The sequence below is a fragment of the Camelus bactrianus genome, chromosome 8, assembly GCF_048773025.1.
Source record: "Camelus bactrianus isolate YW-2024 breed Bactrian camel chromosome 8, ASM4877302v1, whole genome shotgun sequence".
Classification (NCBI taxonomy): Eukaryota; Metazoa; Chordata; class Mammalia; order Artiodactyla; family Camelidae; genus Camelus; species Camelus bactrianus.
Window position 1 is genome coordinate 19,176,221 of NC_133546.1, and position 27,534 is coordinate 19,203,754.

Sequence of the window (27,534 nt, forward strand, 5' to 3'; positions counted from 1 at the left end):
TATTATGGAGCTGCTTAAACTGCTCTGCCCAGCCCCATCCTCATAGACCGGGGTATGGATGGCATCCCCCAGAGTTCTGTAATGCCATGACCCTGGGGACAGTGGGACATGTTGAGGTAGAGTTAGAAGGAAATACAGAATCTTTATGCAGAGTTGAAAAAAAAAATGGGTAAGACAAATCTTACGGTAAAATTACTTTTACATAATTTAATTGCTATTATTAATTTTAGAGGGTTTAGGAGGGAGCAAGGCATACTGATCAGGCCAAAAATCAAGTAGAGCCTCAACTGTTTAGAAATAAAATGTCAAAAGCGAACCAAACTGGCCACACACCTGGGTTGATGGAGGGCGGGGGTGGAGGTGGGAGGGGCCGGCCTTCTTTAATGGCTAGTGTGCACAGCTTTGCTGATCGAATCGCGTTGATGAAGTCTTCGTGTTGCTGTCTCCAGTTAGATTTTCTCACAGGCTGAGGCTATTTTAAAAAAAAAAAAAAACAGTATATTACTAACCTAGACTATATATCTCTCCATTATAATTTGCTGAAAGCTGGGGTTTTAATTTACAGGAAATAGGACTGTGAAATTTGGAGAGAGGAGAGTTTGTTTTTCAATAAGTACTAGAAGAGGTTTGGAAAATACAATGATAAAATTTGAAAGTCAAAATAGTGAGGGAAAACACAAAATAACAATCAGAAAAACAAAGCAATTACAAAACTTTAAAGGAAGACTTAAATGTAAGATTAAAAGTGACTTGTCTTCCAAGTTAATTGCTGGATTTAATGCTACTCTAATGAAAATATAAACGAGATCCTTTTTTTTTTTTTTTTTTTTTTTTTTGGCCACATCTGGAAAGTATCTGAAGTACATTTGGAAATCTAAGTGAGCATGATTAAAAAGAAAACAGTAAAGGTGGATTATACTTGACATGACATTACACTGCACTATCAAGCAAAAGGAAACCAGAGAGCCAGAAAGAGGCTTTAATGTACTTAAGGACATAATTAAGGACAGTAAGGAAGATACTGATAGTACCTTGGAGTTAGGAGCCTTCCCCACAAGGGGAATGTCAGTGCCCTGTAATCTTTGCTTTAAGGAATCGAAAGGTTTACGCTTTTTGTTGAAGAGTTTTGTACATATTGGTCCATGCCTTTCCTAGAAAAGAAGGAGTGGGGATTAAAATTTTTAACATGTACAATCACAAAGTTCGTAATGCCTCAGTGTATTCAGGCAGCCCCCACTGCAGTGACTGGGTTGCACCTTCAGAGCCAAGTTCATTCTCTAACTCTCAAATCACAGCAGAGCAAATCCATCTGGCTCTCTTCACCCATGTTACACATAACTAGATACTGTGTTCGGGCAAGGTCACTAAGAGGCCTCTACAGCTAAAGAAACTTACTTAAAATTTGGTTTTATACATTTAACTCTACCACTTGGGCTCAATGAACTGGTCCAAGCATTAAATAATGTTGAAAACACAAACTTTCTAGTTTAAATTGAAATAAATATTTCTGATATTCAGCTAGATAGACACTGAAGCCAAGGAAGTTTTCTTATTTCCTCTGTCCTGTTTCCTGCCTTCACTGTTTCTAAATTCCAAAAGCAAATCATCCAGTAACTGAGTCCCAACAACCTAAAGATTGGTTTATCAGCCTTTTGAAGTAACCCTTTGCATTCAGCAGTGAGACACTTAGGTTCCTACCAGAGGAGAAAAACTACCTGCTCAGAAAAACTATTTCAACATTTCAAAACTGAGTTTAACTGGGTCGCTTTTCTACATACAGCAAATCAGACCACTTAATTCCTGAAAGGGAGTGGATAGATTTCAAAGAAATATTTGAGAACATCTGTGGAAAACAACTGGGACGACTGTACAACAAGTGAAAAATATACCAATTCCATTCAAGTTAGGGAAGCATTTTCCCTTAATGTATCCAAACATTTCACGTTCATGAAGTCATTCATTTTAGAGCAAATCTAAGCCTATGTTATTACATTTTAAAATATTACAATATTTATAAGACAATCGGCAGAGAAAACTACTCCAGTCAGTAGACCTCTAAGTACCCAGCATTTCCCTGGGATCAAAACCAGGGAGCCAGCACAAAGAGCTGCACCTGTGCACCACCCTTCTGAAGCCTGTTATTGCTCCACTGTGGGATTATACCAGCGTCTTTGCTTTCCCCGCTAAGTCCTCTTCCTTGGTGGTCATGTAACTCGCAATAGCTGTCACACAGTTACTTTGTCCAGACCCCAAAATACATGCTCCATGAAAATCACTGCACCCGGCTACGAACAAGCCATTCTAAACTGAAGGAGAGAGAGAGATCACATTACTTGATCAAATGCTCTCTGTAGCCTAAAGATAAGCCTAGGAAATAAGACTCGAGAGGACTCAAGAATACTTGGCATTTAGTGATCCCTCCTCAAATGGTACCTCTTAGGTCTCAAATCCATTCTCGTAGGGTGTAGCCCTGGGCTAGCAAGGGAGCTCACTGGTGCACTACGGGGCCACAACAGGCCCTGTGGGTTTTCCTTCTAGATTCAGGAAGCTCTACTTGCAGTTAATTAGAACAGACATTTCATTTTTAAGTTCCCAGAGAAATAAAATCTACAACCTCATTTGGTAGTCTTTTGCCCCAAATGTAGTCAGGCTTATAGTCCAAATTCTTGAAGTTCAATATAAGTCTCCTTGATCTAAATGTCCCAACTAACAAGTCATTATCATCTCAGATTTTTTAAAAGTCATTTTTTCTTGGGAATCTCTTCTTAATATGGAGGCCAAACACCTGCGTGATTTCCTAATTTTGAAATAAATCAAGCTTTTATTCAACTCTATAGGCATCAATCAGGGGACCTGACATGCAGTTAGTTTGAATCTAATTAACAATTAGATCTTGGAACAGGCCTGACATCTATTTTGTTCAAATTACATAAAACCCCTGAAATTGGAGAGTTCTGTCTTTAGACGTGGCAGAGCAGGAAACAGAGGGAGGCTAAAGGACTTGTCAGAAATAGTGACAAATTTGAGGCTAAAAGCCAAGTTTCCAGATGCTCCAAATTCAATGTTCATTCCTCTTGACTAGCTAATTTCCCTGGTGCTTTGGCCTTAAAATTTGAATTTTTGATGCTTATAGAAAAGGCAAAAGAGCCAGAACCTCTCAAGAGACAATCCTCTGTGCCAAGACACTTTCATCTGGCGTCCTTTTAGTAAGAAGACCATGTTTAGTAAGTTTCCTTTTGAATGGGGCAGCATCGATCTGCCTGAGAGTCCTCCGGGCCTGCCAGCCATAGGTTATGTACTTTTCTCCCCTTGCTTTTCCTCCACATCTGTCTTTAATCTTTGCCACTGTGGCCTCCTCACTAACTTGACAGTTCATTTAACTCCAATGAAACACATCTACAAAATGTCTTTATGTTTACCAGAACATCTGCTGCAAAGCGTCTTCCACAGACTTCACAGGGAAATAATTCCTGATTGCCATCTGTATGGGATCCAAGAGCACATTATGTTAGTTTCGTGGAATTGCCTGCCCGAGAAGAAATGACTAACCGGAGACCTCAAGAAGCTCAATATCCTCACTCTCTTTTCCCTCCCCAACTACTTCCTTCTCTTAGGAAAACACTCACCTGTGTCTTTTCCTCCTAATATAGACTTCTCACTTCACCAAACAGGTACATTCCATATGCTTCAGGCAACTAGAGTGTAATTATTTAATAGGTAACATGTTCTTAAACTAAGTACCTGGTAGCTTTGCTTTAGACATAAGTACAAAGTTGATACCCTGGTATAAAGTCATAAATAATCCAGTGGTAACACCTCTAAGATTCCTACCAGAATGTAAGATCTATGTGCCAAATGAAGGCATCCCAATTTATCAGGGATCATATGAAAAAAGTTGCCCAATCATTGAACTGAAGGTAAACTTTCCTGAGAATGGCTTTCTCTCTCCCAATAAACTCTCTTTGCTGGAAAATCTTCTACTCGAGTGGAAGGAAGTAGAAGAGGATGAGATGGATCAAGCAGAACTGGTGGGTTTTGATCCAAATCAGGAAAGACAGGGCCATTACAATGGAGAAGCACGTGAGGGGGATGAATGTCATTCTGGGGATGGGGTTCAGGGTCAGATCTAATGGGGCCTGAGAGTAACCCTCACTGCTGACATTTTAGGTACAGAAGAGATCGAGTGAAGGACCAGAAGCATAATGTGCTCACTACTTGCTATAGTTTTTAAAAAAAATATTCAACTACTGTCATGTTTTCAAAGTTAAATAAAGAATAAACTCAACTATTGAAGAAAATAAAAAAAAGACCGAGGCTGTGCCCACTAAATCCCAAAGCCTCAAAGTACCTGACCCACAGTAAGGTGCTCAGTGAATACTTGTTGAGTGTATAGGCCAAACAAGAATTGAGTTTCTACCACAAGACCAATCATTCATACAATAAATAATTAAATATTTGCCATACACAACTCTGTGGGAACACTGACAGAAAACATACGTGGGTCCAGCATAGAAAAGGAGGGGAAGTATGCCCATAAATTAAATTAAGTTAAAAAAGCAAACCGTGATGAAATTCTGGGGAAAAAAAAGTTTGTTTCACATTACTGCCTTCCAGTTCATCTGGAGTTGAGTGTACAAAGATTAAAAAATCAGTATGATTATGGAGAAGATTTTATATTGGACTAACAATTTGGGCTGTATTCTACGAACAAGGGGAGAAATCAGAGGCACTGAGTTGGGGGAAGGGAATAGCTCAAATGGGTCAGTGCATGCTCAGCATGCACGAGGTCCTGGGTTCAATCTCCAGTACCTCCTCTGAGAATAAATAAATAAAGAAACCTAATTATCTTCCCCACAAAGGGGTGGGGGGAGGGGAAAGACACTGAGTAGGAAGAACCTGAACAGAGCAAGATTTGTGTGACAAAGGTGAGGAGGGATGAATGGTGGGGAGGGAAAGTGGAGTTTTAGTTAAAAACCTAAAGGTGTTGGCCTGAAATGGAAAGGAAAGAGGAAACGGGAGACACTGTGGTCAAAGAATCAGTAAGATGAGTGGATTTGGGGGGAGCTGAGAGGTGGCAAAGAGAGGAGAATGCTGAGGGACTGAGAAGACGGTAGACTGTGGATAGAAATAGAGAATTGGAAAAGAAGGGCCATCTTGTAAGAAAAATGACCTCAGCGTTGGAAATACTGAGTTTGAGATAGAGTTGTCCAGCCAGCAGGATGGAAATGAGGGAGGTCAGGGCTAGAGACACAGATGTAGGCTTTGTTTGGAGAGTGATGTAAAGGCATGATATTGCCAGGGAAGAGGTCATGGAAAGAGAAGTACAGGGATGATCCCTCGGGAACTCCATATTTAAGGGCCAAGAAGCTGATGATGATAAGCCAGAAGGAGAAGCAGGAGAGAACAGGGTCACGGAAACCATGGGAAGAAAGTTTGAAAAAGGAAGGCCTGATTAACAGGAATCAGATGGTAGCTCATTACAGACACTGTTGATTTAAATGATTTCTTCTCACATCTGCCAGATAGTATTGTATTTGCAACACAGGTCATCTGTTACCGCATACAGAACTACACTCTTCCTCTCTGTTCTTCTGGCCTTCTAACTCTGTAAAATTGTCTTTTTTTTTTTTTCTTCAGCAAGGATATCCCACCCCTCCACATACTTACTTGTTAATAAAAACTACTCATCCTAGTGATAAAACTGCTACTTTTTTCTAAGACACTACTGAAGGGTGATTTATTGTTATAAATATTACTGTAACATTTGTAGGGTGATTTCCTGTTCTCCACACACTTGTCCTATGTGACCTCATTTACTCCTCACAGCAGTCGTGTGAGACAGGGCTGGTACTTTTTCCCCAACAGGTAAGAAACTGAAGGTTCAAGGTTAGATGACTTCTTGAGCGCAACAGGGACTACGTGGTAACACTGAGACTCAAACTTGAGTCTCTGTCTCTACAAGCATTAAGACTATTTACTCAACCATCATCATAAATATAGACATGTCAATACTAACCTGTAAAGCAAATGGAATTCCCTGGAGGATCAATGGCCTTTGGTTTAAATCAGTGAATTTTGAGTTCAATGAGCTTAAAATAATGACAGATACAATATGATTCAATTGAACACCTGAAACAGATGGACCAACACATTCTGAACCACATTCAACTTGGAAGCTTGACAATAAGGAAGGAAGGGAACACATGACTAGTCACCTGAACACAACACGAGATCAATGCGGTCTGCAGTTTTACTACAGTATGCCGAGTCACACGGAATACGTGGGCATGAGAACCTTAAAAAATTCCTTTGAAACAGCCAAGATGCCCTTCAGCAGGTGAAGGATTGAACAAGCTATTATGCTTCTACCCTGGAAAACTGCTCAGCGATAGAGAGGAACACTGCCAAAACCTACAACAGCACGATTCGGTTTCACTGCTGAGTGAAAAAGTCAAGCTCAAAAGGTCACATACTGTACAATTCCATTTGTAAAATTCTCAAAATGACAAAATTAGAGAGATGAGTGATTGCCGAGAGGTAGGGCTGGTCAGGGAGGGGAGGTGGTGGTGACTACACAGACGTGGAATGAGGGAGACCTGTGGGTGATGGAACATTTCTGTATCTTTATTGTGGTGGTGGTGATACATGTAATAGCATGGCATAGAACTATAAACACACATTGTACCAATGTATATTCCCAGATTTTGATACTGTACTGTAGTTAAGATGTAACTTGGGGGAAACAGAATAAGGGGTGCAGGAATCTCTCTGTACTATTTTGCAACTTTTCGTGAATTAAAATTATGTCAAAATAAATAGTTCAAATATCTAGGGGTTGGCAAATTGTGGCCAGGAGACCCAATCTGAGGCTGCATGATCTTATAAATAAAGTTTTATTGGTACACAGTCAAGCCCGTTTGTTGGTTTATATAACACCTACTGTTGCTTTCACACAACAGCAGCGTTGAGTAGTTGTAACTGCAAAGCCAAAAATTATCCTTTTTAGCCTCTACAGAAATAAGCTGCCAACAAGTGAATGAAAATTTTAGTAATTAAAAAGGATTTGTGGGAGAATAACATGGAAAATGTTAATATGCATTTTTATTCATGTATTTACAAATAAAGACTGGAAGGCTACATACGGCAGACACACACACACAACACACATACACACAGTAATTATCTCTGAGTGGTAAGAATAGATGATTATTTCTTTAGTTACCTGAATTTTCCATTTTTCTGCAATTTAAAAATCAGAATCAAAGAATGACATTTTTCTAAAAAAAGAACCTTTTTATAGAAAAGATTCTAAAACAATGAGTATCAACTTAGCTATCTATCTTTATCCTAATCAGAGTCTTAGACTATTAAAGTGGCTATTGTTTTCACACATTGGTTTTATAACCTTAAGACAATTTTTTAAATGAGGAAAAGAAAGTGATCTGGAAGTGATCAACAGTTTTGTTTAGCATGTTAACAATGAAAAAATAAGCATTACAAAGATCTCAGTTCAAAAATTTTATAAGAAACCTGGAGAGGATTATGGCTGTAATGAAACTGGAAAAAACTCTACTTGAGACTAGACATTCTCTTTCTGAGCTGGAAGTTAAGAATGCTTTGTAGAGACACCTACCAACCCACATTTCCTTATATAGGCATTGTACAGAAGGTAAAAGGAAGACATTTTCTCATTTAGTTGTCCGTGAGTCAAAAAACTCTGAAGTCCTTTACAGTCCAGAACATGCAAATGTTAGCAATATTGATATCTTCCAGGGTCCTACGGCAAAGGGGGTGGCATACCAACCAAAACTTATCTCAGAAACATGAATTAAAGAACAAGAAAAGAAACTGAGGCTGATGAGTTAGGAGGGCAGAGAGAATACCCCACCTTATTTTTGCTTTCCCTCTGGAAAGCGACAAGGTGTATAGAAACATGGAGAACCACAAGGACGAGGAGGAAAGAGGACAAGACTAAAGAACTGGAGTCTGAAAATGATGGACATGATAAACAACTTAGGAAACATAAAACTACATCAAAATCCACTTCCCAAGCTGATGGTAGAAAAAACTGAGAACCATCCAGATTTGCACAGCAGAACACTTCAAAGTCACAGGGAGCCCTGGAGCAGCACATACTGACATGGGGACAGGATTAGTGAGGAGGAAGAAGAGGTTGCTAAAATACGGAGGATCAGGGTGAAAGCTTTCTGAGAAGAAGGGAAGACTCCTAGAACCCCTCCTTCAGCCCGCAGCTCCTGGGTGCTTGCCCCTTCCTTAACTCGAGCAGAAGTCGACGCTCCAGAAAGGACAGAGAGGAGGTCAGCACACGAGTCAACGCTAGGCCCAGCTGAAGGCCTGGGTGGGAAGGTAATAGACGTACACACATACATACGGTTGATTCTTATTATTTGTGCTAGCTATGTTCCGTGAGTCGCTGCGAGGACTAAATACTGACTGGCTTGTTACTCCCAGGGGAAATATAAAGTTATATTCTTGTGAGCCTCTGGGTCACAATGTTTTTATTTAAAATTTTTTATTTTTATGTATATATTTTTATTGAAGTATAGTCAGTTTATAATGTTGTGTCAATTACTGGTGTACAGCATAATGCTTCAGTCATATGTGAACACACATATATTCATTTTTATATTCTTTTTCAGCATAAATTACTACAAGATATTGAATATAGTACCCTGTGCTATATAGTATGAACTACAAGTTTATCTATTTTATATATATTACTATCTGCAAATCTCAAACTCCCAATTTATCCCTTCCCACCCCAACATTTTTATTAACCTATCAATACACAACCTTGTTTTGTCTTTCTCTTTAAAAGACACCTTGTTTAAATATATATTGTTGACTCAGTAACACTGAATTCACAGCCAACAACACTGTAACTCATGCCTGCATGAATATTTAACAGACACATTTTCTCTGTAAGGCACATCACAGCCTTCCTGCTCTTAGAAACACTAGATAGCCCTTCAGCACTATGCTTGGGAGCCATTTTAAACAGTAACATCACCAAGTGCAAAAATATGGAAACTATGGCACGAAATAGACTGTAAAAAAGACACCTGTTTGCAGCATGAGAGCTGAAAGAAGACAGCATCAGCTCGATCTACCATAGCTGGGAACGTGTGTGTTGGGTGACGACTTTTCAACTGCTACGTGTGTCTGTGAATAAAATGGCATGAGTATTGATTCAGCGTCACAGATATTACCCAGCAGGCAAATTTGCAAACAGGGACTCCATGATTAATGAGGGTTAAGTGTATATGTATGTGGGTATACATATACACATATGCACATGAGTACGTATATAATCTAGTTGTTAATCTCACAGTGATGCTGAAAAGCAGAGAATTCCCACACCCACTTCCTCTTCTTGGCTCACAGAATTCTGCTTGCCAGACCCTTATTCTCAAGGCAGAATGAAAGATTCCCTGGGAACATAACCACTCCAAGCAGAAAGAGATAAAGATACTGACATTGGGAAGATTCCCAAAGAGTTCACCTAGACTACCCTACAACAAAAGCTCAAAATCATCAGATGCTACTCATCCATTCAGAGTTTCCAGTGTTTTCTTCCTTCGATCTTAATCATGAACAAACAGGAATTTCCAAAGATCTGAGGAAAGTCTCTGGCATGTAAGCCCCAAATAAAAGAGAAATATAATAGAAAATTAAAGCTCTTAGAAATTCAAAGCCTAACAGGAGAAATGAAAACATCAATAGAAGGTTGGAAGATAGAATTAGGGAAATCTCCCTGAAAGTAGAGTAAAATGGCATAGAAATGGAGAGAAACATAAGCAAATTAGAGTACCTTTCCAAAAGGTCCTTCTCCAAATAACCGGAGTACAAGAGAGAAAAGGAGAAAACACATGGAAGAAAATAGAAATAATTTAAAACTATTTCCAGAAGTGAAAGGACATGAACCTCCTCATTGAGAGGACCCAGATGAAAATAGACCCATAACAATAAATATTGTAAAATTTCAACACTGGAGACAGATTCTACTGACTCAGAGGGAAAAAAAAGTAACGTGCAAAGTATTACGAATCAGAATGGCTTCAGATTCACAAACAGTAAAAATGGATATGAAAAAAAATCCTCTAAACTTATGAGGGAAAATAATTTATAACCTACAGTTTTATACCCAGCCAAGCTATCAGTCAAATATGGGGGTAGAATACATATTCAGACACGCAAGCTTTCAAAAAATTTACATTCCACGTACCCTGTCTCAAGAATTACTGGAGGACAGGCTCCCACAACGAGATGAGTAAAAGGTCAGCAAACAGGCGATTCCACACAGGAGGGAGAGGAGGGGATTCCCAGGCTAACAGCTGGGCACCAGACCCAGAGAGCAACCAGTTCAGACTGGAGGAGTATGATGAAAGACACAGACATGCTGAAGGCTGTCACAACCTAGTACTAAGGGCCTTTGTAACCTGAGGATAGTACGTCCTATATATATCTGGCTCTCATTCTGTTCTATGCTTGGCTTGTTCGACCAAGTTCCAGCTAAGTGCCTGCTCTCCCTTCATATTCTGATGCGATCTAGATCAGCTGAGGACACTCATTTCACTCCACAGGAAACTTCAGTACTGATCTCTTGAGTGATGGAGGGAGGTCACAGTGAGCATAGAAGTAGGAAACATAAAATGAGCATACAACCTCTAAGCATACTTTGGCAGGAGATCCAGGATGTCCAACTGCAGTGACTTGTGTTCCCAGGACTCACTCATCACCTTGCTCACTGACATCTCCACATGGGGCTCTTAAGAACTCTTGGGAGCTGAAGTCAGACTCCAACACTATTTGGCTCATCTTCTCAAGGATGCCTTGTTCAAATGGTAGCAAATACTGCCCTCATTGAGCTAATCTGTACTTCTCGGTTGCTCAAAACTTAACAGGATACTGTTTATAGGGATACCATGCAGGTGATAATTAATATGAAAGTCCAGATAGTTCCTAAGAGTTACCCAATAAATTGAAATTCAGGATGAACCCATGGTGGCTTCTATGTTATGAAGATTGGCCACAATTAAAATATAAGGGCATTAGAATTATTGCCTTCTTCTGAACTTTACCTGAAACAAGCTGGATAAAACATACTAATGTTCTGACACAACATTGTAAACTGACTATACTACAACAAATAATTTTTAAAAATACTGACGTCAACACATAGGAGAAAGCAACATAAAGGTACTGATTAATTTAACAGCAGTTACAGGATAGCTAAATTCTGTCCACCACCTGAGGTGACTGGATGACATCACAATGGAGGTGGGGATACAATGCGTCACAGGTAATAGTCACCAACAGTAATAGCTCTTGATACTGTGACTTGTAAATTCTAAAGTATCTGAAAAGCGACTTTATACCAGCCATGGACAGTGCTTAGACAAAACAGGTCCTAAGATACAGCAGGCAAAGTCTTCATGATCTTGCCCGTCTAGGATGCCTTAGACCTTTCTGGCTAACATTGAGTCTAGGTCCTTTTATTCCAAATTTAAGCAATTCTTTTCTGAAACGTCTTTCCCAACTATCCATTCATTTTTATACTGCTTAGTGACCCATTTACTAAATGTCAAGCTCTGTTCTAGACCCTGGGAATAAAACAGTAAACAAAAATACCCTGCCTTGTGTGTCCTAGTGAGAGGAGACTGAAAAAAACTGTCTCAGATGCCAGTAGATGCTATGGATAACACATAGGAGCATAAAGAATGCAGAGGAGGGATGTTTGCACTATTTTTAAATATACGGTCAGGGAAAAGTTTACAAGGGAGGTGACAATTGAGCAGCATCTTTAAGGAAGGTTATTTACAGTAAGAGCACTTCGGGGGGAACAGCAAGTACTAAGATCCTCATTTAAAGTGGTACTTACCAGAGTGACTTGGCATCGCTAGTTATATTTTGCTGCACACCCTCGGCCTCCTCAGACAATGTGGTCTCTGAAGGCAAACCTCTTTAGTGCTTTGGACACCCAACATTTAGCATGGAGCTCATATTAAGTTCCCAACCACTGTTTATTTATGACACAAATAATAAATATTCCAAAATGTTATGAAATAATGCAAAATATTATGTAAGCATTTTTTCTCCAGAAAAAAAATCAAGATCTTTAAATTTGGAGGATAATCAGCCTAAACCACTGTATGCTTTATTACCAAGACTAGTAGCTTATAGTCACATTCTCTTAATTACAAAATACACATGTTGATTTAAACCATTTGGGTCAAGTGCAGTGAAATTAGAAGCTTCGAAGATGGAATGTGAATAGCACCAAGTCAAAGTAACATTCCAAGTCTACAAGATTCTTGCTGATTTTAAGAACTTTCAATTGAGATACCTACCAAAATAAATGGACCTTCTCTTTAGAGTTCAGTGTATTCTAAACACTAACATAAACCATCATTGGGCCTTGCTTCTGCAGGTTGGCATTTAAATACACTTTCCAGGATTCTACTTCTGTAATGACAAGCTCTTCAGCCAAGTTTTTTGTATCAATGTTGGGAGAGTACCTAAAAATGCTACCATTTTAACAACTCTTAAAAAAATTCTACAGTAATTACTTAGATTTAGAATTGACAGCACGTAAAACAAGATAACACCTACCAGCTTAGGAAAAGCCATAATCAAATGAATTATAGACAAAGACACTTCCTAAAAATTTAGGTATCAATGCAGCTTACCTGCTAAAAATGGTTCTTCCTCAATCATTCTGTACCCAACTCAGACCAACGGTATCCACAGATTTTTTTCAGAACAGTCCAGATAACAACACATCAGTCACGGATGGACACATGAACAGGGGTCACTAACAACTTGTCTGCTGCAAGAAAAGTCACAGTTTACCTAATAATTAACAATTGTGATGGTATCATTGCTTGAGCCTTGAAAAAGTTAAGAAGTTAAAAAAATCCCATCAAAAAACAGGGAAAGTTTTCAACTATGTATTTTAATCAAGTATGAATCGTTCCAAGCATTAAATAATGTTGAAAAGTCAAACTTTCTAGTTTAAACTGAAGTAAGTATTTCTGATTTTGAGCCAGGTACTCACTGAAGCCAAGGAAGTTTTCTTGATTATTTCTTCCATTCTGTTTCCTGTCTTCACTGTTCCTAAATTCCAAAAGCCAAGTCAGGCAATAACTAAGTCCCAAAAACCTCGATACTGTTTTACCATCCTTTTGAAATAACCCTTTGCATACCACAAGGGGAAACTTAGCTTCCTACCAGTGGAACTTGCTCAGGGAAATGCTTCTTAACACTCTCTTCAAGACTGCATTTAACACTGTCACTTTTCTACACACAGCAAATCAAACTACTTCACTCCCGAAAAGGAGTGGAGAGGTTTCAAAGAAATATTTGAGAACATCTGCAGAAGGCAAGTGGGACAACTACACAAACAAGTGAAGAACACACCAATTCCATGGAAGTTACAAAGACATTTTCCTTTAATTTATCCAAACATTTCATATTCATGAAGTCATTTATTTTAGAGCAAACCTAAGCCTATATTACATTTTAAAATATTACAATATTTACAAGACAGTTGGTGGAGAAAATTTGCTGGTATAAATACAAGTATTGTACTATTTTCAATACCTGCCAGTAAAAGTGGCAGATCAAATAGTTTTGTCTCTTTGAAGATTCTCATTCATTACTGAACATCCCCTAAATTGGGAATGCACCTTGTCCTAAATGTTCTACTGTCACAGCTTTAGACCCACAACGTTCTTCTTCAAGTTCAGCAGCTCTTTCTCCTGCCTTCTTGTCTCCAGTTTGAAGGCTAATTTGTTAGCTTTCTTCTCAACTCTCCGTTCCTGTGCAAGAACAGATTCGTGTTACTCAAATCTTCACACTAATGCAGACAAACTTTACAAAGGAAAATTCCCATGATCTCCCCCTTCACCAGCTCTTTGGAAATCTCACGTCTGAGAAAGGTACTTCACCTTGCGCTCTTCTCTTATAGCTTGCTTTCTTGCTCTTTTATCTTCTTTGCTTTCATTTTTAGAACGTGGTTGGGTTGACACCTTAGGAAGATCACTGTTATTAATCATCTGCATTCGTTCAACTTGCTTTGCTGTGAGTCCTTTTTTAGGTAAGACATTGAGAGGTATTCCTGTTTTAGAAGACAGCTGGATTTGTTTGGGCTGAAATGAAGATAAAATACACTAGGGTTATTTTCGATTCCTATTAAAAAACAGCTCACAAACAGCACATTGTTGTTGCTTTTCACAATGGTGTATTAGCCACAAAAGGGTAAAGCTACTATGAGGAAATAATCTGTACACTCCATTTTATGCATTGCATATTTATAATAGTTCAGGACAAAAGGACTTACCTTTGGTTGATACTTGATAAGTTGTGGATGGTTATATAAATTTGAGTATGTACCTTAAAAAACACACACACACACACAGATCATATATCAATAATGTATCAGTAAGTACACTTTCAATTCAGCAGAACATTACTAAGTTCCAAATCCTAGTCTATCCCCGACTTTAGTGTTTTCATAGTTCAAAATAACAATGGAGTCCCTTTTATGTTTTAAAATTATTTACAACTCAGTAATAGAAATATTACTTTTTCTAAATCGTTTTCATGAAATACATACTTTTTCAAAAAGTTGATGTACCCAATACTTTAAAATTACTATCACACTTTCAGCAGTAAAACAGACACTAAGATACTTACTACAAATAGATTCACAATCCCACTTCTCTTTGGCTTCTTCAAGAACTACAGTAACAATCTCTTCCTCCTCAGACCCATTGAGTTCATTCATTGGCAAGTCCTGCTCCTCGAAGGGTTCAAGAGTATTCAGTTTTACACAACTTTTGGTTGAGTTTCAAAAATGAAGATAGAGGAGGGAAAAAAACCACGACCCATTATTACACTGTTTGTTACTAAAACTGCACTTAAAGAGCTAAGGAAACAACTGCATTTCTGTAAATCCACAGACTCATTTGCCCCATCTGTCACTTCTTGTCAAAATTAGCTCTACTCAGCCTTGCCCCTTCCGCACAGCACGTTTTGGACATTCATTCTGCTGACGGGGAGGAAAAATCTTATCTGCATCTTTGCAACGTTATAACACATTAAACAAGATGGTGGCTCTTCTACAGCATGATCTTTTCTTAAAGCCTCGAACAGCATTAGCCCATCTGTCTCTCCAAAGTATTCAGATTCACTCCAAGAATGTACCCTTGTCCTGCTCTAAGATCTACATATGACAGTGATCATGGAACATCAAAACTTTTTAGCAGATGTAAACACCTCATTAGTTTCCCTCAGAGAAATCACTCTGATGTGAATGATAACTGACCAAGTATTTGGCTGGAAAGTTACGCTAATTCAGCTGGGGAGACAAATTCTCATCTACTTCTCAGAATACTTTTTCAGGAAAATGAAGAGTGTGTGTACTCAGAAGTCAGAACAAGTCTTCAGCCAAAAAGGCCAGAAGAACCATCTCATTCTCCAAGTGGAATGTGACCTTGTACTCTGATCCTCAGTTGTTACCATGACTCTTAGGTCAAAGCTATAGACAAAGTGGTTCTCAGTTATGTTCCCACCCACTGATATATTCAGCTTCAGAACTTGTAATATCAAACTGCGAGCTGAAAGTTAAGGAAACTCCATCATTTTCTAAATGTGGATTCTGACTGGGTGATTTTCTAGATTCAGCTGTATGATTACAGATTTTATGAAAAAAGCAAGTAAACCAGGAAGTCACCATACTTCTCTGCCTTCTCTTTATAGTAGTCGTTCAAAACTTCCTCTAAACGACTGCTGTCCACTTGAATGGAACCTTCCAATTCAGCATTATCCAGAGCTCCAATTTCATCATCATCATATTGCTCATAAAACTTGAATATAAAGAGAAAAGATAACATGAAGAATGAATCTGTTCATTAAGACTACAGCATTTAAATGTTATTTTTACATTAATTTTACTCCTGCACAGTATTTAAGCACTACCATGAGATCACAACTACCATTAAAGTAGTAGCAGGGACTTAGCACCATAATAATATGATGTGGAAGACATTCTACTCAGCACTCTAAGACCGACATTTAGACTGAAAATAGGCTGCCATTTAATACGAAAATCACCGACAAAACAAAAAGACAACCTACAGAATGGGAGAAACTTTGCAAATGATATGACCAATAAGGAGTTAATATCCAAAATATATAATCAGCTCATATAACTCAACATCAAAAAAAAAAAAAAAAAAAAAAAAGAACTCAATTAAAAAATGGGCAGAAGACTTGAATAGACATTGGGGGGGATTAGTTTTATTTCTTTGTTTGTTTGTTTATTATTTAAATGGAGACACTGAGGATTGAACCCAGGACTTTGTGCATGCTAGGCACACACTTTACCACTGAGCTCTACCCGCCCCCCACACTGAACAGGCATTTTTCCAAAGAGGACATGAATATGGCCAACAGGCACATGAAAAGAGGTTCAACATCACAAATCATCAGGGAAATGTGAACCAAAACCACAATGAGGTATCACCTCACACCTGTCAGAATGGCTATCATCAAAAAGAACACAAAATACACACGTTAGCAAGGATGTGGGGAAAATGGAACCCTCCTACACAGCTAATGGTACAACCACTGTGGAAAACAGTATGGAGGTTTCTCAAAAAACTGAAAATAGAGCTATCACATGACCCAGCAATTATGGAACTATCTGAAACAAAAACACTAATTCAAAAAGATATGTTATCCCAATATTCACAGCAGCATTACAGTTACAACTGCCAAGACATGGAAGCAACCTAAGTGTCCATCAACAGATAAATGGATAAAGAAAAAAATTTGGTATATATACACAATGAAATACTACCCAGTCATTAAAAAGAATGAAATTTTGCCATTTGCAACAACATGGATGAACCTGGAGAGTATTATGCTAAATGAAGTAAGTCAGACATAGAAAAACAAATACTGCATGGTATCACTTATATGTGGAATCTAAAAAAACACAACAAACTAGTGAATATAACAAAGAAGCAGACTCAAAGATAGAGAGAACAAGCTAGTTGTTACCAATGTGGAGAGGGAAGGGGGTGGGGGCAGTTTAGGGGCTGGGGGTTAAGAGATACAAACTACTAGGTACAAAAGAAGCTGCAGGAATATACTGTACTACACAGGGAACACAATCAACATTTTTATAATACCTATAAATGGAGTTGTGAATCACTATATTACACACCAGTAACTTACATAATATTGTACTATACTTCAATTAAAAAAAGGAAAATGAAAGGCAGTTATTTTGTTCGGCATAGAGAACAAAATGCTAGGCAGAAGTCTTTACCTCAGAATGTTTCAGATACTTTTTTTTAAAACATTTTTTATTTTGGGGGGGTAGTTAGGTTTACTTATTTATCTTTAGAGGAGGTACTGGGGATTGAACCCAGGACCTCGTGTATGCTAAGCGTGCGCTCTACAATTTGAGCTATAACCTCCCCCACAGATACTTTCAAATTCATTGACTGTGCAAGCTAAAAGATCGTGTAACTAAGCAGCCTCCTGTTAATGTAGACATTTCATTCTTCTTTAGATGATGTTTACTGGATTATTCAAATGTGGTTAACACTGTTAGACTTTGTAAAAGAACAAGTAGGGGATGATGAAACTATTTAAAAGCGAGGTTATTAGTAACAGTTTACCTATCTCTTGAAGAGAAGAGGGAAATCAGTACTCAGTGAAAAGGCAGCAATGTTAGAACCTTTATCTCAGATTCACCTTGAAGGAATTCATTCATCATTTACTCAACAGTCTGTACTCGTGCCATATGCCAGACACCACTTTAGGCCTCTGAGATATATCAGTGAGGAAAACACTCAAAAAATCGGAAAAAAAGAATTTTGTTTATGCTCAGGCCGATGCTTGAAGAAAATAGCAGATTCTTAGGTGACTGTGATCAGGGAGATTCAGAATCAAAATATCTGAACCCCAAGAGGAAAGTCAGGATGTCTGATCAGCCACCTTCTTCTTTTGACTTGTAAGAATTCTTTCCAGAATTAAAACTGGGGTGCTTTTATGGTCTGTTTTAATAAAAGACATGGGCTGTTTCTAATGCTGAAAGTTCTAGCTCTGGGTTCCAATCTTACATAAAATGTACTAGGAACTAGCATTACAAGGCCCATTACTTGGGGACCTTACCTTCTCAAATCTCTCATCATGTAGGGTCAACTGCTCATTTCTCCTCATGACCGAGGATGTCATAGAATACTCAGTAAAGCGACTTTTCGTTTCCTCTTCCCAGAACAAGTGACTTGCCGCAGCCCCAAGAGGCTTTCCATGGGCAGACATATCCTCCTCCGATGAGCCTGCAGGGTCATGGTTATCGTCATCACTACCTCCTTCCTTGTCATCATCCACATCTTCCCACTCACTGTCATCTTCGGCCTCAGATTTCCTAAAGTCAGAGCCATAAATTAACTGTCAAAACAACTTGAAAAACAACAGAACCAAATGACTTTACATAAGTAAAATCTGAGGGTATTTCAGGGAGGATTCTTGCTTAGGCAGGAAGAGCTGTGCTGCTTGATCCGTCTGGTTTGGTTGGAAAAGTAATGAACTAGTAATCAAGCAACTTGGACTTTAGCCCCATCTATCGATGGTTTGTAAAGACCTCAAGTATCACATTTTCTCCTCCAAAATCAGAAGCCTCAGACTAAATGCTCTCAAAGGTCTCTTCCAATTGTAACATCTAATGGTCACTATTCTATGGAAGAAACAACAGTCAGGTCATTCCTGCTTCGAAACAAACCACACATACTGTATCTCCATTCCCTCTTCCTCTTCTGTTGGCTTACTGGCCTGAAGAATAAAATCATCTTCAAGCAGATTATCTGGATTATCAAAATCAAAATCATCGTCAAGAGCTGCGACAATGTCAGGATCAAAATCCAGCCGAGGTCCTGGAGGGAAAACAAAAATTGAACCATAATTCCAAGAAAGCAGGGCTCCTTTACTTCACTAACATAATCTGAGTAGCTATTATATGCCAGATTCTATGTATATATTGAGGATAAAAGAATGCTTAAAAACTTTAAGTTCAGTTCAGTGAGGAATAGACGTAAAAATGGACAACTCCAAGAAAAGCAAAAAAAGAAAAAACCCCTCTGGTTTCAATACCCACTGGTAAAAATTTTGATTACAGATCTATAATATTAAGCTGTGTCTATTTAGCAAAATTCAAAGCTTTTTTTTTAACCACTGGAAGAAATTGGGCTTTAAATTCACCTGTCAGGAATTAATTCTCCCCTGTTAGAAGTATTTGTAGCCTGTTAAACTTTTGTCTTTCAGACTATGAGATTTTAATAAATCACAACCTGTTTCTTTAGCCATGTTCCTCTATATGTAAAAATACTAGAGTCCAAGAAAAACTTCCAAGTTCAAACCTGTGAAGTGACATGGCTTCCAACACCCTTCAGGACGTGGCCACTGCCTGACCCTCTACCTTATTTCGTATTAATCCTTACCCTTCATTCCAAGCATGCTAACAGGTGTGCAGGTTTCCACATTCATGTTCTCTTGTTTTTGCACATACAGTTTCCTCTGTCTGGAATATCCTCTACTCTCCACACCACCCTCCTTCATCCACCTGCCTGAGTTCTACCTAAGAAATCACTAGACATCGTTTCCTCTAGGGACACCTTGCACAACTCTCCCAGGCTAGATTTGGTGCCTCACCACTATTTATTCATTTGTACTATAATCTTAATTTCCCATTTATTGTCTATCTTTCCCAACTGATGGTAAATTCCTTGAGATCAGGGATTTCGCTTTGCTTTTATTTAACCCAAGATCCAATCATAACAGCAACTCAAAAATCTGTAGGATGAATTAATAAATGCCACATGGCAAGTGTTAACCAATAATTAAGGCTATTTAGTAAGAAATATCAACCACCACTTCTGTGGACTTCCGTTTGTTCTAAAATAGTGTTAGTACTACCAAAACAACAACAACAACAAAAACCCAAACATAATTTTTTGGTGTATCTGGAATAAATGGCAAAATGGACTTCCATAAGATACTTTTATACTCTTGGGAGAAATTCTGAAAGCTAACAAACTAAGTATTTTCAAGACTGCACTATATGTATGTAAGGCTAATTGAGCATCACTGTTTCCTTTGTAAGAAGTCAGATCAAGGCCAAAATTCTACTAGATTACCAAAAATCATTTTCCCACTTTCCTCTCCAAATAGGAACTTCAAAGACTAAGAATTTCATGGCAATAAAAGAAAAGGATGCTGACCTTCCTAATGATCTGTAATCCGAATTCAGACACATCTCAATTGTTTCAACACTTTATTAGGGACAAAAGATTCAATACCATTACTATGTTTCTTTCTGTGAAACACAGCTCTACCCACCAGAAAAGTTAAAGAAATTATACACACCTGAAACAGGAGCTGCTTTATTCAGCAATCCAACATCTTCTTCAAACTCTGACGCAAATACTGATGAAGGTAACTTAATCCCAGTGGTCTTGAGAAGGAAGTTACACAGCAGTTAGGTTTATTTAGAAATACTCCTGATCTACCATACTATACTGGCTTGAGGTGCCTTCTAAAATTCATGTCTACCCAGAAGCTCAGCATGTGGTCTAATTTGGAAATAGGTCCCTCACAGATGTAATCAGTTAAGATGAGAAGACAGTGGATTATGGTGGAGCCCAATCCAATGACTGGTGTGTCCTGATAAAGAGGCCACGTGGAGACAGGAAGGCAGTGAGGGTGGAGGCAGACTGGAGTGCTGCATTTACAAGCCACAGAACATGAAGGATTGCTGGCCACCACCAGAAGCTGGGAGACAGGCATGAACAGATTCTTCTTGTGAGGCCCTGAAAAGGAACAACCTTGCTGAAAACTTGATTTCAGACTTCTGGCCTCCAGAACTGTGAGAGAATACGTTTCTGCTGTTTTAAGCCACCCAGTGGTAATTTGTGGTAATTTGTTATGGCAGTCCTAAGACACTAATGAACTACATTCTGCATTCTCTCACCTGTGCTCCAGTCATACATTTTAAACACCTATATCCCACCATTATCTCAAAAACAACCGCCCTGCAGTACTTAACAAAGCTTTCTCCAGTACATTATTCCATCTAGTCCTTATAACCCCGAGTTATCAGCATGTTTAACTAAAATAAAAGCTAAGAAAGGTTAAATGGCATGCCTGCCTGAAACTAGTTAAGTGAGGTTCTGGGATTCAAATCCAGATCTCTTTGACTCAATTCTCAAGTTTCACAACAAAACTAACCTTTTCCCACTTAAACCAGAAGTAACATCTAATCTGTAGTAATGGCACAGCCCTTCTCTGAACTGGCTGTCTTAAATCCTAGGGTGGTACTAAATCATTTCTATCCCAAATTCCTCTGAACTCTTGCCTAAACAGTGCTTTCACACCTGTCTCCTGGGCATCACTTTACTGCCGGTTAACCAAGACACAGATAACCACCACTGCTGCTTAGTTAGTCTACACCTAGGCCGACCTTCCTATTACTGCCACATTAAAACTCCTTTACGTTTTATAATATGACCGTCCCAAACTTTTAACAGGTTTTTTCACTCCTGATTTTCAAGGCTCTGTAAAATCAAGGCCTACTCTAAGCATCCAGACTTCTTACTGTTACCTGATAATGCAACCTCCATGTAAATCAAGTCCAGTTCCTTACATGAATCACAGAATAATTCAGATAAATATATGGAGCGTACATGTTCTGGACACTATGACCCACAATACTCCCTCATGTCCCTTCTTTCTGACTGGACTGGTCCCTCTTCTCTCTTCAACAGAACCTACCCTTTCAGTGGCCAGCTCAGTCCCTTCCTTCTCCAGATGCACGTCTTGATTACCGTTCTGGAACTTTCCTTTAGGTGAACTCCCTGCATTCTTTACACCATACAATCTACTTCAACAGGCTCTGGCACATATTTTCTGACTGGTCCCTACGCTTTAGTTTCATCTTTTCAACCAAACAGTTGATAATGTCATGTTCTCTGCCTCTGTGGATCTCACTGCCACCCCGTCCTCAGTCTAGCAGCAGGCACGGAGTGAAGCTGGACACGCTCGCTGGCTCCCGGAGAGCATGCTGAAATGAGGAGCATGTGTGCATACCTAGTGAGCTGATTCGGCTTCCAAAATGGAGTTTTCGGTGGCATAAACGTGGGCAAAGATCTGGTCTCTGCTGTAGAATCTTATTTTCAAACAGCTTTACTGAGATAAAGTTCATACACCATACAATTCAACCACTTAAAGTGCACAATTTAATGATTTTGGGCACTTATCACACGATCAATTTTTAAGTTATGGTAAACTATGTTTTCTTAAAGATCCTCTTTGTGATTATCTGTCCTTGGAATCTGGGGTTTTATAAAAAAACAGGAGGATAAGCTTGTGCTTAATCAATTATCTTTGGAGACATTTTTAAAATCGAAAAAACAGTCAGAATCATATACACAACTAAAGTTTAGATAGTGATTACTTTTTTTTTTTTAAAGGGGACTGTAATTTTGTTAGTCACTGCAGTGGTTCTGAATTACTGGGAGTTTGCCCAGCTGCTTCCCAATGTGGTGGCACCTGCTTTCCTCCAAGTGAAAACCAGGGGCTGCTTGAGCAGTCCGAATTTCTCTACTGCCCTTCTGCACAGCTTTACTGTTCTTAGGGCATATTCAATTATTTTTGGTTCAGTTTTGGTGGTTTGTTACAAATTACTTTAAAGTCAAAGAAACGCATGGGATGTGTCCGTATTTTTGCATCACGTTACAGAAAATCAATGGCACTTGTTTTTAAACTTAATTCACTCAAATATCCCCGAAGAGCCTTAATCTGTTTTAAAAAAAGCCAATTAGATAGTGACTATTTTTACCCAAAATGAATTAAGAGGTAAAAGCTAATCCTGTACTGGCCAATTAAAACTTTTCTCACTATGTAAGATAAAGAAGTTGTGCCACTACTGGACCACCTCCCCTCCCTCAATGGGTTGTAGAAAGAAGTAAGTCAAATAAGACTCATATTCTCCGACTGATACACTAGCCTTGGGGAAGGAAGTGTAGAGAAGTAGGTTCTGTTATGATAGAGATGTGGTAGTCAGGTGCGTGGCCTTGAAAGAGAGCTATGAGCTAGTGAGTGCAGTCACTACCTCTTTCTTTGGTATGACACCCTGAGACCTAACCCTCTTGACTTTCCTTAAGCAACAAATACGGACTGGAGGAGCTATGATCACATCTTCCCCAAGAAAAAGAATGTCTAAACCATGACAGGACTGGAGAATGAGAAGCAGGGGAAATTGGTGCCTTTTTATCTCTTCTCTTTTGTCAATAAACCCAATATATTATTAATGCCTTCCTTTTTAAACTGCCAAGTGATATAAAAGTTTCACAGGGAAATTTACCCTACACCAACACTAAACTGAAAATAAGATAACAAAGACATGCAACATGGGCATCCTTAACAGAAATGGGGGGAAAACAGAACTTGAATTAGCAGCTCTAATTTCATATAAACATGTGCTCTCATTTGTACTTAAAAGATAAAGTATTAAAGTGGATTGTAATTTTGTTGAGAAGAGTAACAAGAATTTCATTACAATCTGTTGCTCTATTCTCGCTCACGGCCAGCCTGCAGCTTTTACAAGCGTTAAAGATGTGGACACTGCACAGAAGTTAAGTCTATCTTACAACAGAGTTTATGATGCTGAGACAGTTAAGCTCTTAACGTACAAAATGTCAGCTGCTCTTCTTCTGTTGCAAAGTCGTATCTAACATGACCATATCTATTCATCAGCAGTTCTAATCCTGTCAAAAACTGTTACTTTTGACAAGCAGAGACCAGGCAGCCTACTCACTCCTGATAGGACGTACGGGCACACACATACCCAACTTCACGTGAAGGCATGGCTTATCTTTGTGCTCTTCAGACTGATACCATTTCTTGCCCCAGTTATCCTCATTTAAAAATGGTGGTTTCTTCACTCACCAACCACTTCCCCACCCCCCAACACACACACTCTCACTTAAATTGCTAAAAAGCCTTACTGAAATTACTAAAGTTTCTTCTTCCTCGTCTCTCCTGCTTGGTGCACTGAAGGTGCTTGTGGGAACGAGCTCCGAGGGCCCAGACGGTTCCTTCAGGTGCTGCAGGTAGTCATAGTCATCATCAAAGAACACTCCGTACTTCCTCTGTTCTGCTCGCCTTTCTTCATCTCTTATCTAGGATAGTAAACAAAACGGAATTGCTACCTATTCCAAGGATAAGGTACAGGAACCTTCCAATGAGCACAGGTTTCAGAACAGGGGGCAGATGGCCCATGAATACTCTGGCTGATAGGAATGAGACAAAGAATTCTTGACAAACTCTGGAAACAAAGAACACCACATAAAATTAAAATGGAATGAAAAAAATTTCTCCTTCCATGAGACATTTCTGTGCAACAATTCAAGCAAGAAACACACACACACTTTGTTTTATCATGTATGTGGAGGATTAGAAGACTAGGGAACACTGAAAGGCAAGTACATTCCTTGTATTTCTATGCAAAGAAATTTCTCAATGTACAACACAAATTGACTTTACCTAAGAGCTAAATATGGCCACTGTTTCCGAACACTTCCTTTCACTTTATTCACATTTAACAAGTATACTCTGAAGGATAATTACCAAATCAACCTTTTAAAGGCTCCCTGGCATCTTCTAAAGCTAACTCATGCGTTTTAAATCTCATGAGATGACCAGGAGGCAAAATGCAGTCTGGGGTTATGAAATGGCAGGATCTTAGGGAAAGCAGAAACTTAGCATATGGTTTTGCTGTAAATAACATCATGCAGCTTTGCTGCTGCTGTCTTAGCAAATATTTTCCATCACTCTACAAGATTTGCTCATTTCAACATCTCCAATAAAGATACATTATCTTCTAAGTCAAAACAAATATGTGTGATATAAAAATGAACATGTTCAGAAAATTAAACAGATACTGTGTCCCAGAAGATCAGTTATCCGAGAATGGCAGGTGGTTAACTGGTTTTAATTTATTAAAAACCATCAACAGTCCACCTACAAACTTAGTGGCTATATAGCACAGGACCTACCTTCTGTGTAGGCAACAGAACCCTCTGGGGTGCGGTCTCATCTGCTGCTAAAGGATCTCGTTGGCTCCGGTGGACCAGGTGAAAAGATACAGCTTTCTTCTTCTCTATAAAGGGCCTTTTCTTCCTGTGAGGCTTCAAAGAAACAATAAGAATAACAAAATAAATCAGAACAACAACAAAAGCAATGAACGTCATAATCCACATAGTCTTCAGTAAGTTATGTGAAAGATCAACAGATTTTTATAACCTGCACTTCCAAGGCAGGCACTATCAACTATGTTCAATAAATATAAAAATAATACAAAAAATTACTACCTTCCTTCAACAAACATTTGGAGGCACCTACTCTGTGCCAGACCCTGTTACAGGAGCTGAGAATACAACGGGAAAGTCAAAGTTCCCATTCTCAATAAGGAAATCTCCAAGAACATGATTTCAGGTAAAAACAATACGACAAAACACAGTGATGTGCAAATGGCTAAAGAGTTACTTCAGGCTGGGTGCTCCGAGAAGGTCCCTGACAGGCTGAACCAGGGTGACAGGCGCCTGCCACAGGAAAATCTGGGGAAGGCAGTTCCAAGCAGGGTACACACTTTACATACCAGCTATTAATGAAACCACGGCACAACAGCTTAAGATGAAGAGTCATCATCCTTTCCACGTTTTCATTTCACTACGCAATGCTGATTTTCTAAACTGAGAAGGCATCATCCCAGCTGTGTAAGACGCCTTGCTTCTGGCCCAACCTTAGACTCTCCCTTTCCCGGAGCAAACAGAAGAGCAGACACCTGACACTGCTACGTCTGTAAGGACTAGCAGCTCCCTCTCCGCCAGACCCCATGCAGCACAGGGTGGCGCGTCTGGTGTCATGTCAAAGGCTTTTAGGCTCCTCGGGGTGCAGGGTAGGCCATTCTCTTTTGTCTGCTCCCCAGGGAGGCTTGGCCGTGGGAGACCCACTCTACACTGAGGGTGACCCATCCAGAGGCACTGGGCCGCATGCCGCCTCCCTTCGCCCTCGGATCAGCCCTCCCAGTCCCAGGCCGCGGCACTCACCGGCACCAGAGGATCCCGCCTGAGAGCGCCCCGCCCCGAGACAGCGAGGCCTGCTTACCATGCTGTAGCGGCGCCGCGCTCACCCCAAAGAGGCGACCGCACTCTCCCAGCCCCAGAAGGTGACACGGCACGCTCCGAAAGCCGCCGACCTGCAGCTCTCAGCCGCGTCTTTGCGGCTCGCTACACGTGAAGCCCCGGGAGCCGGCCGGGAAGTCACGGCGCCGTCCCTGGAAATGGACCAATCGCCGAAGAGCTGAAGGGTCGCGAGCGGAAGTTACGCAAAGCTCACGCCGTCTCAACGATCGCGAGATAGTACTGGAGGTGGGGCTGTTCCCGCCCCCGAGGGGGCGGAGCTTTTCTAGTCAATTCGAGCAGCCGAGGAAGGGAGTTGCGGGTTCCTGTGGGACGGTGGGGCGTGAGGCGGTGGTCGCAGTTTATGGGAGAACTTGCCTTTATAGCACCCTCTACCGAGAACAGAAGCCACGAATCTAGCATCCCCGTTGACAATTGTATCTCCTGCCTATTCCCAACCTTACACAAAACCAAACACACAAATAAACCGTGTACACAGAAGGAAGGTGGCCACCCTCCTAGGTCACTGAGGTTTCAGGTTCCCTCTCTTTTGGGCGGCGCAGAGCTGGTTGCCTCTGCAACGGAGGGTCCTGGGGCTTTGCTATTCTAGGCTGCACCAGTCTTAATCAGGTCTTTAATTTCCGTTTAATGAACTGCCTTCAAACATCCGGTTAAACCCCGCTGGACTCTATTACAGTAAAGGCATTTGAACTAATACAATAAACTCAGAATCTCTCTGGTGTTTGCGTAATTTATCTTAGACGGTGGAAACTAGGGTTTATTCTCTTCCAAGCCATTCCTCAAATGTTTGAACGTAGTTTAAGCAAATAGGCTATAAGCACAACCTCTTAGTAAGATTTCAGGCAGGGGTTGGTGCACTCTCATAGTTTTTCCCAGGCAAAAGAAGATGGTGATGCAGTCAGTTTTATCAGTACACCTCTCCTCAAATTTGTATTTCCCCTTCCCAGTTTCTGGTGCCTTTCCAATGTTTGAGTTATCTTGAATGGTGTCTTCATGTCCTACCTATTACTACTACAAATATCTACGGAGTATTGTACTTTTATTACACTAATAATTATAGAAACAATTTAGATTAGGACCATAGAACTTGTCTTGGGATAATGCTTTGTAACAGGGATGATATATAACACTCCTGTGTTCTACACATTCATTATAATTAAGCTCCATGAGTGCAGGTTTTGTTTTGATCTGTTTTATTTATTACTGTATCTATTTTCATGACCTAGAATAGTGCCTGGTA

At 39.7% G+C, this 27,534-nt stretch overlaps 2 protein-coding genes across 3 annotated transcripts in view; both read right to left on the reverse strand.

The window, feature by feature from the left end:
* ZC2HC1B (zinc finger C2HC-type containing 1B) overlaps nucleotides 1-12,847 on the reverse strand; it is a 35,085-nt gene extending 22,238 nt beyond the window's left edge. Inside the window, exons 1-5 of one of the 2 annotated variants that reach the window (XM_074368236.1) lie at nucleotides 12,711-12,847; nucleotides 11,903-12,040; nucleotides 3,420-3,481; nucleotides 1,032-1,151; nucleotides 334-472 (exon numbers count right to left, since the gene is read on the reverse strand). In XM_074368236.1, the coding sequence (XP_074224337.1) occupies nucleotides 334-472; nucleotides 1,032-1,151; nucleotides 3,420-3,481; nucleotides 11,903-11,918 (337 nt within the window). In that variant the 5' untranslated portion in view covers nucleotides 11,919-12,040; nucleotides 12,711-12,847. The remainder of the gene's footprint in view (nucleotides 1-333; nucleotides 473-1,031; nucleotides 1,152-3,419; nucleotides 3,482-11,902; nucleotides 12,041-12,710) is intronic. The other variant, XM_010965667.3, reaches the window with a different exon arrangement.
* Nucleotides 12,848-13,450: 603 nt separating this feature from the next.
* LTV1 (LTV1 ribosome biogenesis factor) lies at nucleotides 13,451-26,447 on the reverse strand. Its single transcript, XM_010965666.3, has 11 exons — nucleotides 26,260-26,447; nucleotides 25,149-25,280; nucleotides 24,099-24,272; nucleotides 20,461-20,548; nucleotides 18,830-18,971; nucleotides 18,211-18,466; nucleotides 15,763-15,890; nucleotides 14,719-14,858; nucleotides 14,363-14,415; nucleotides 13,971-14,171; nucleotides 13,451-13,841 (listed from the first exon to the last, which is right to left on the reverse strand). The coding sequence occupies exons 1-11, from the start codon at nucleotides 26,260-26,262 to the stop codon at nucleotides 13,731-13,733; spliced, it is 1,428 nt and encodes a 475-aa protein (XP_010963968.2). The 5' UTR covers nucleotides 26,263-26,447; the 3' UTR covers nucleotides 13,451-13,730.
* Nucleotides 26,448-27,534: the final 1,087 nt, after the last annotated feature.

What these genes read in the sequence shown, in the direction of transcription:
- LTV1 (XM_010965666.3), bottom strand. An exon ending in GAAGAGGGAATGGAGATACA is followed by an intron (nt 18,467 to 18,829) that starts GTATGTGTGGTT and finishes CTCTGACTTTAG; the next exon opens with GAAATCTGAGGCCGAAGATG. An exon ending in TTATCAAGTATCAACCAAAG is followed by an intron (nt 14,172 to 14,362) that starts GTAAGTCCTTTT and finishes TCTTCATTTCAG; the next exon opens with CCCAAACAAATCCAGCTGTC.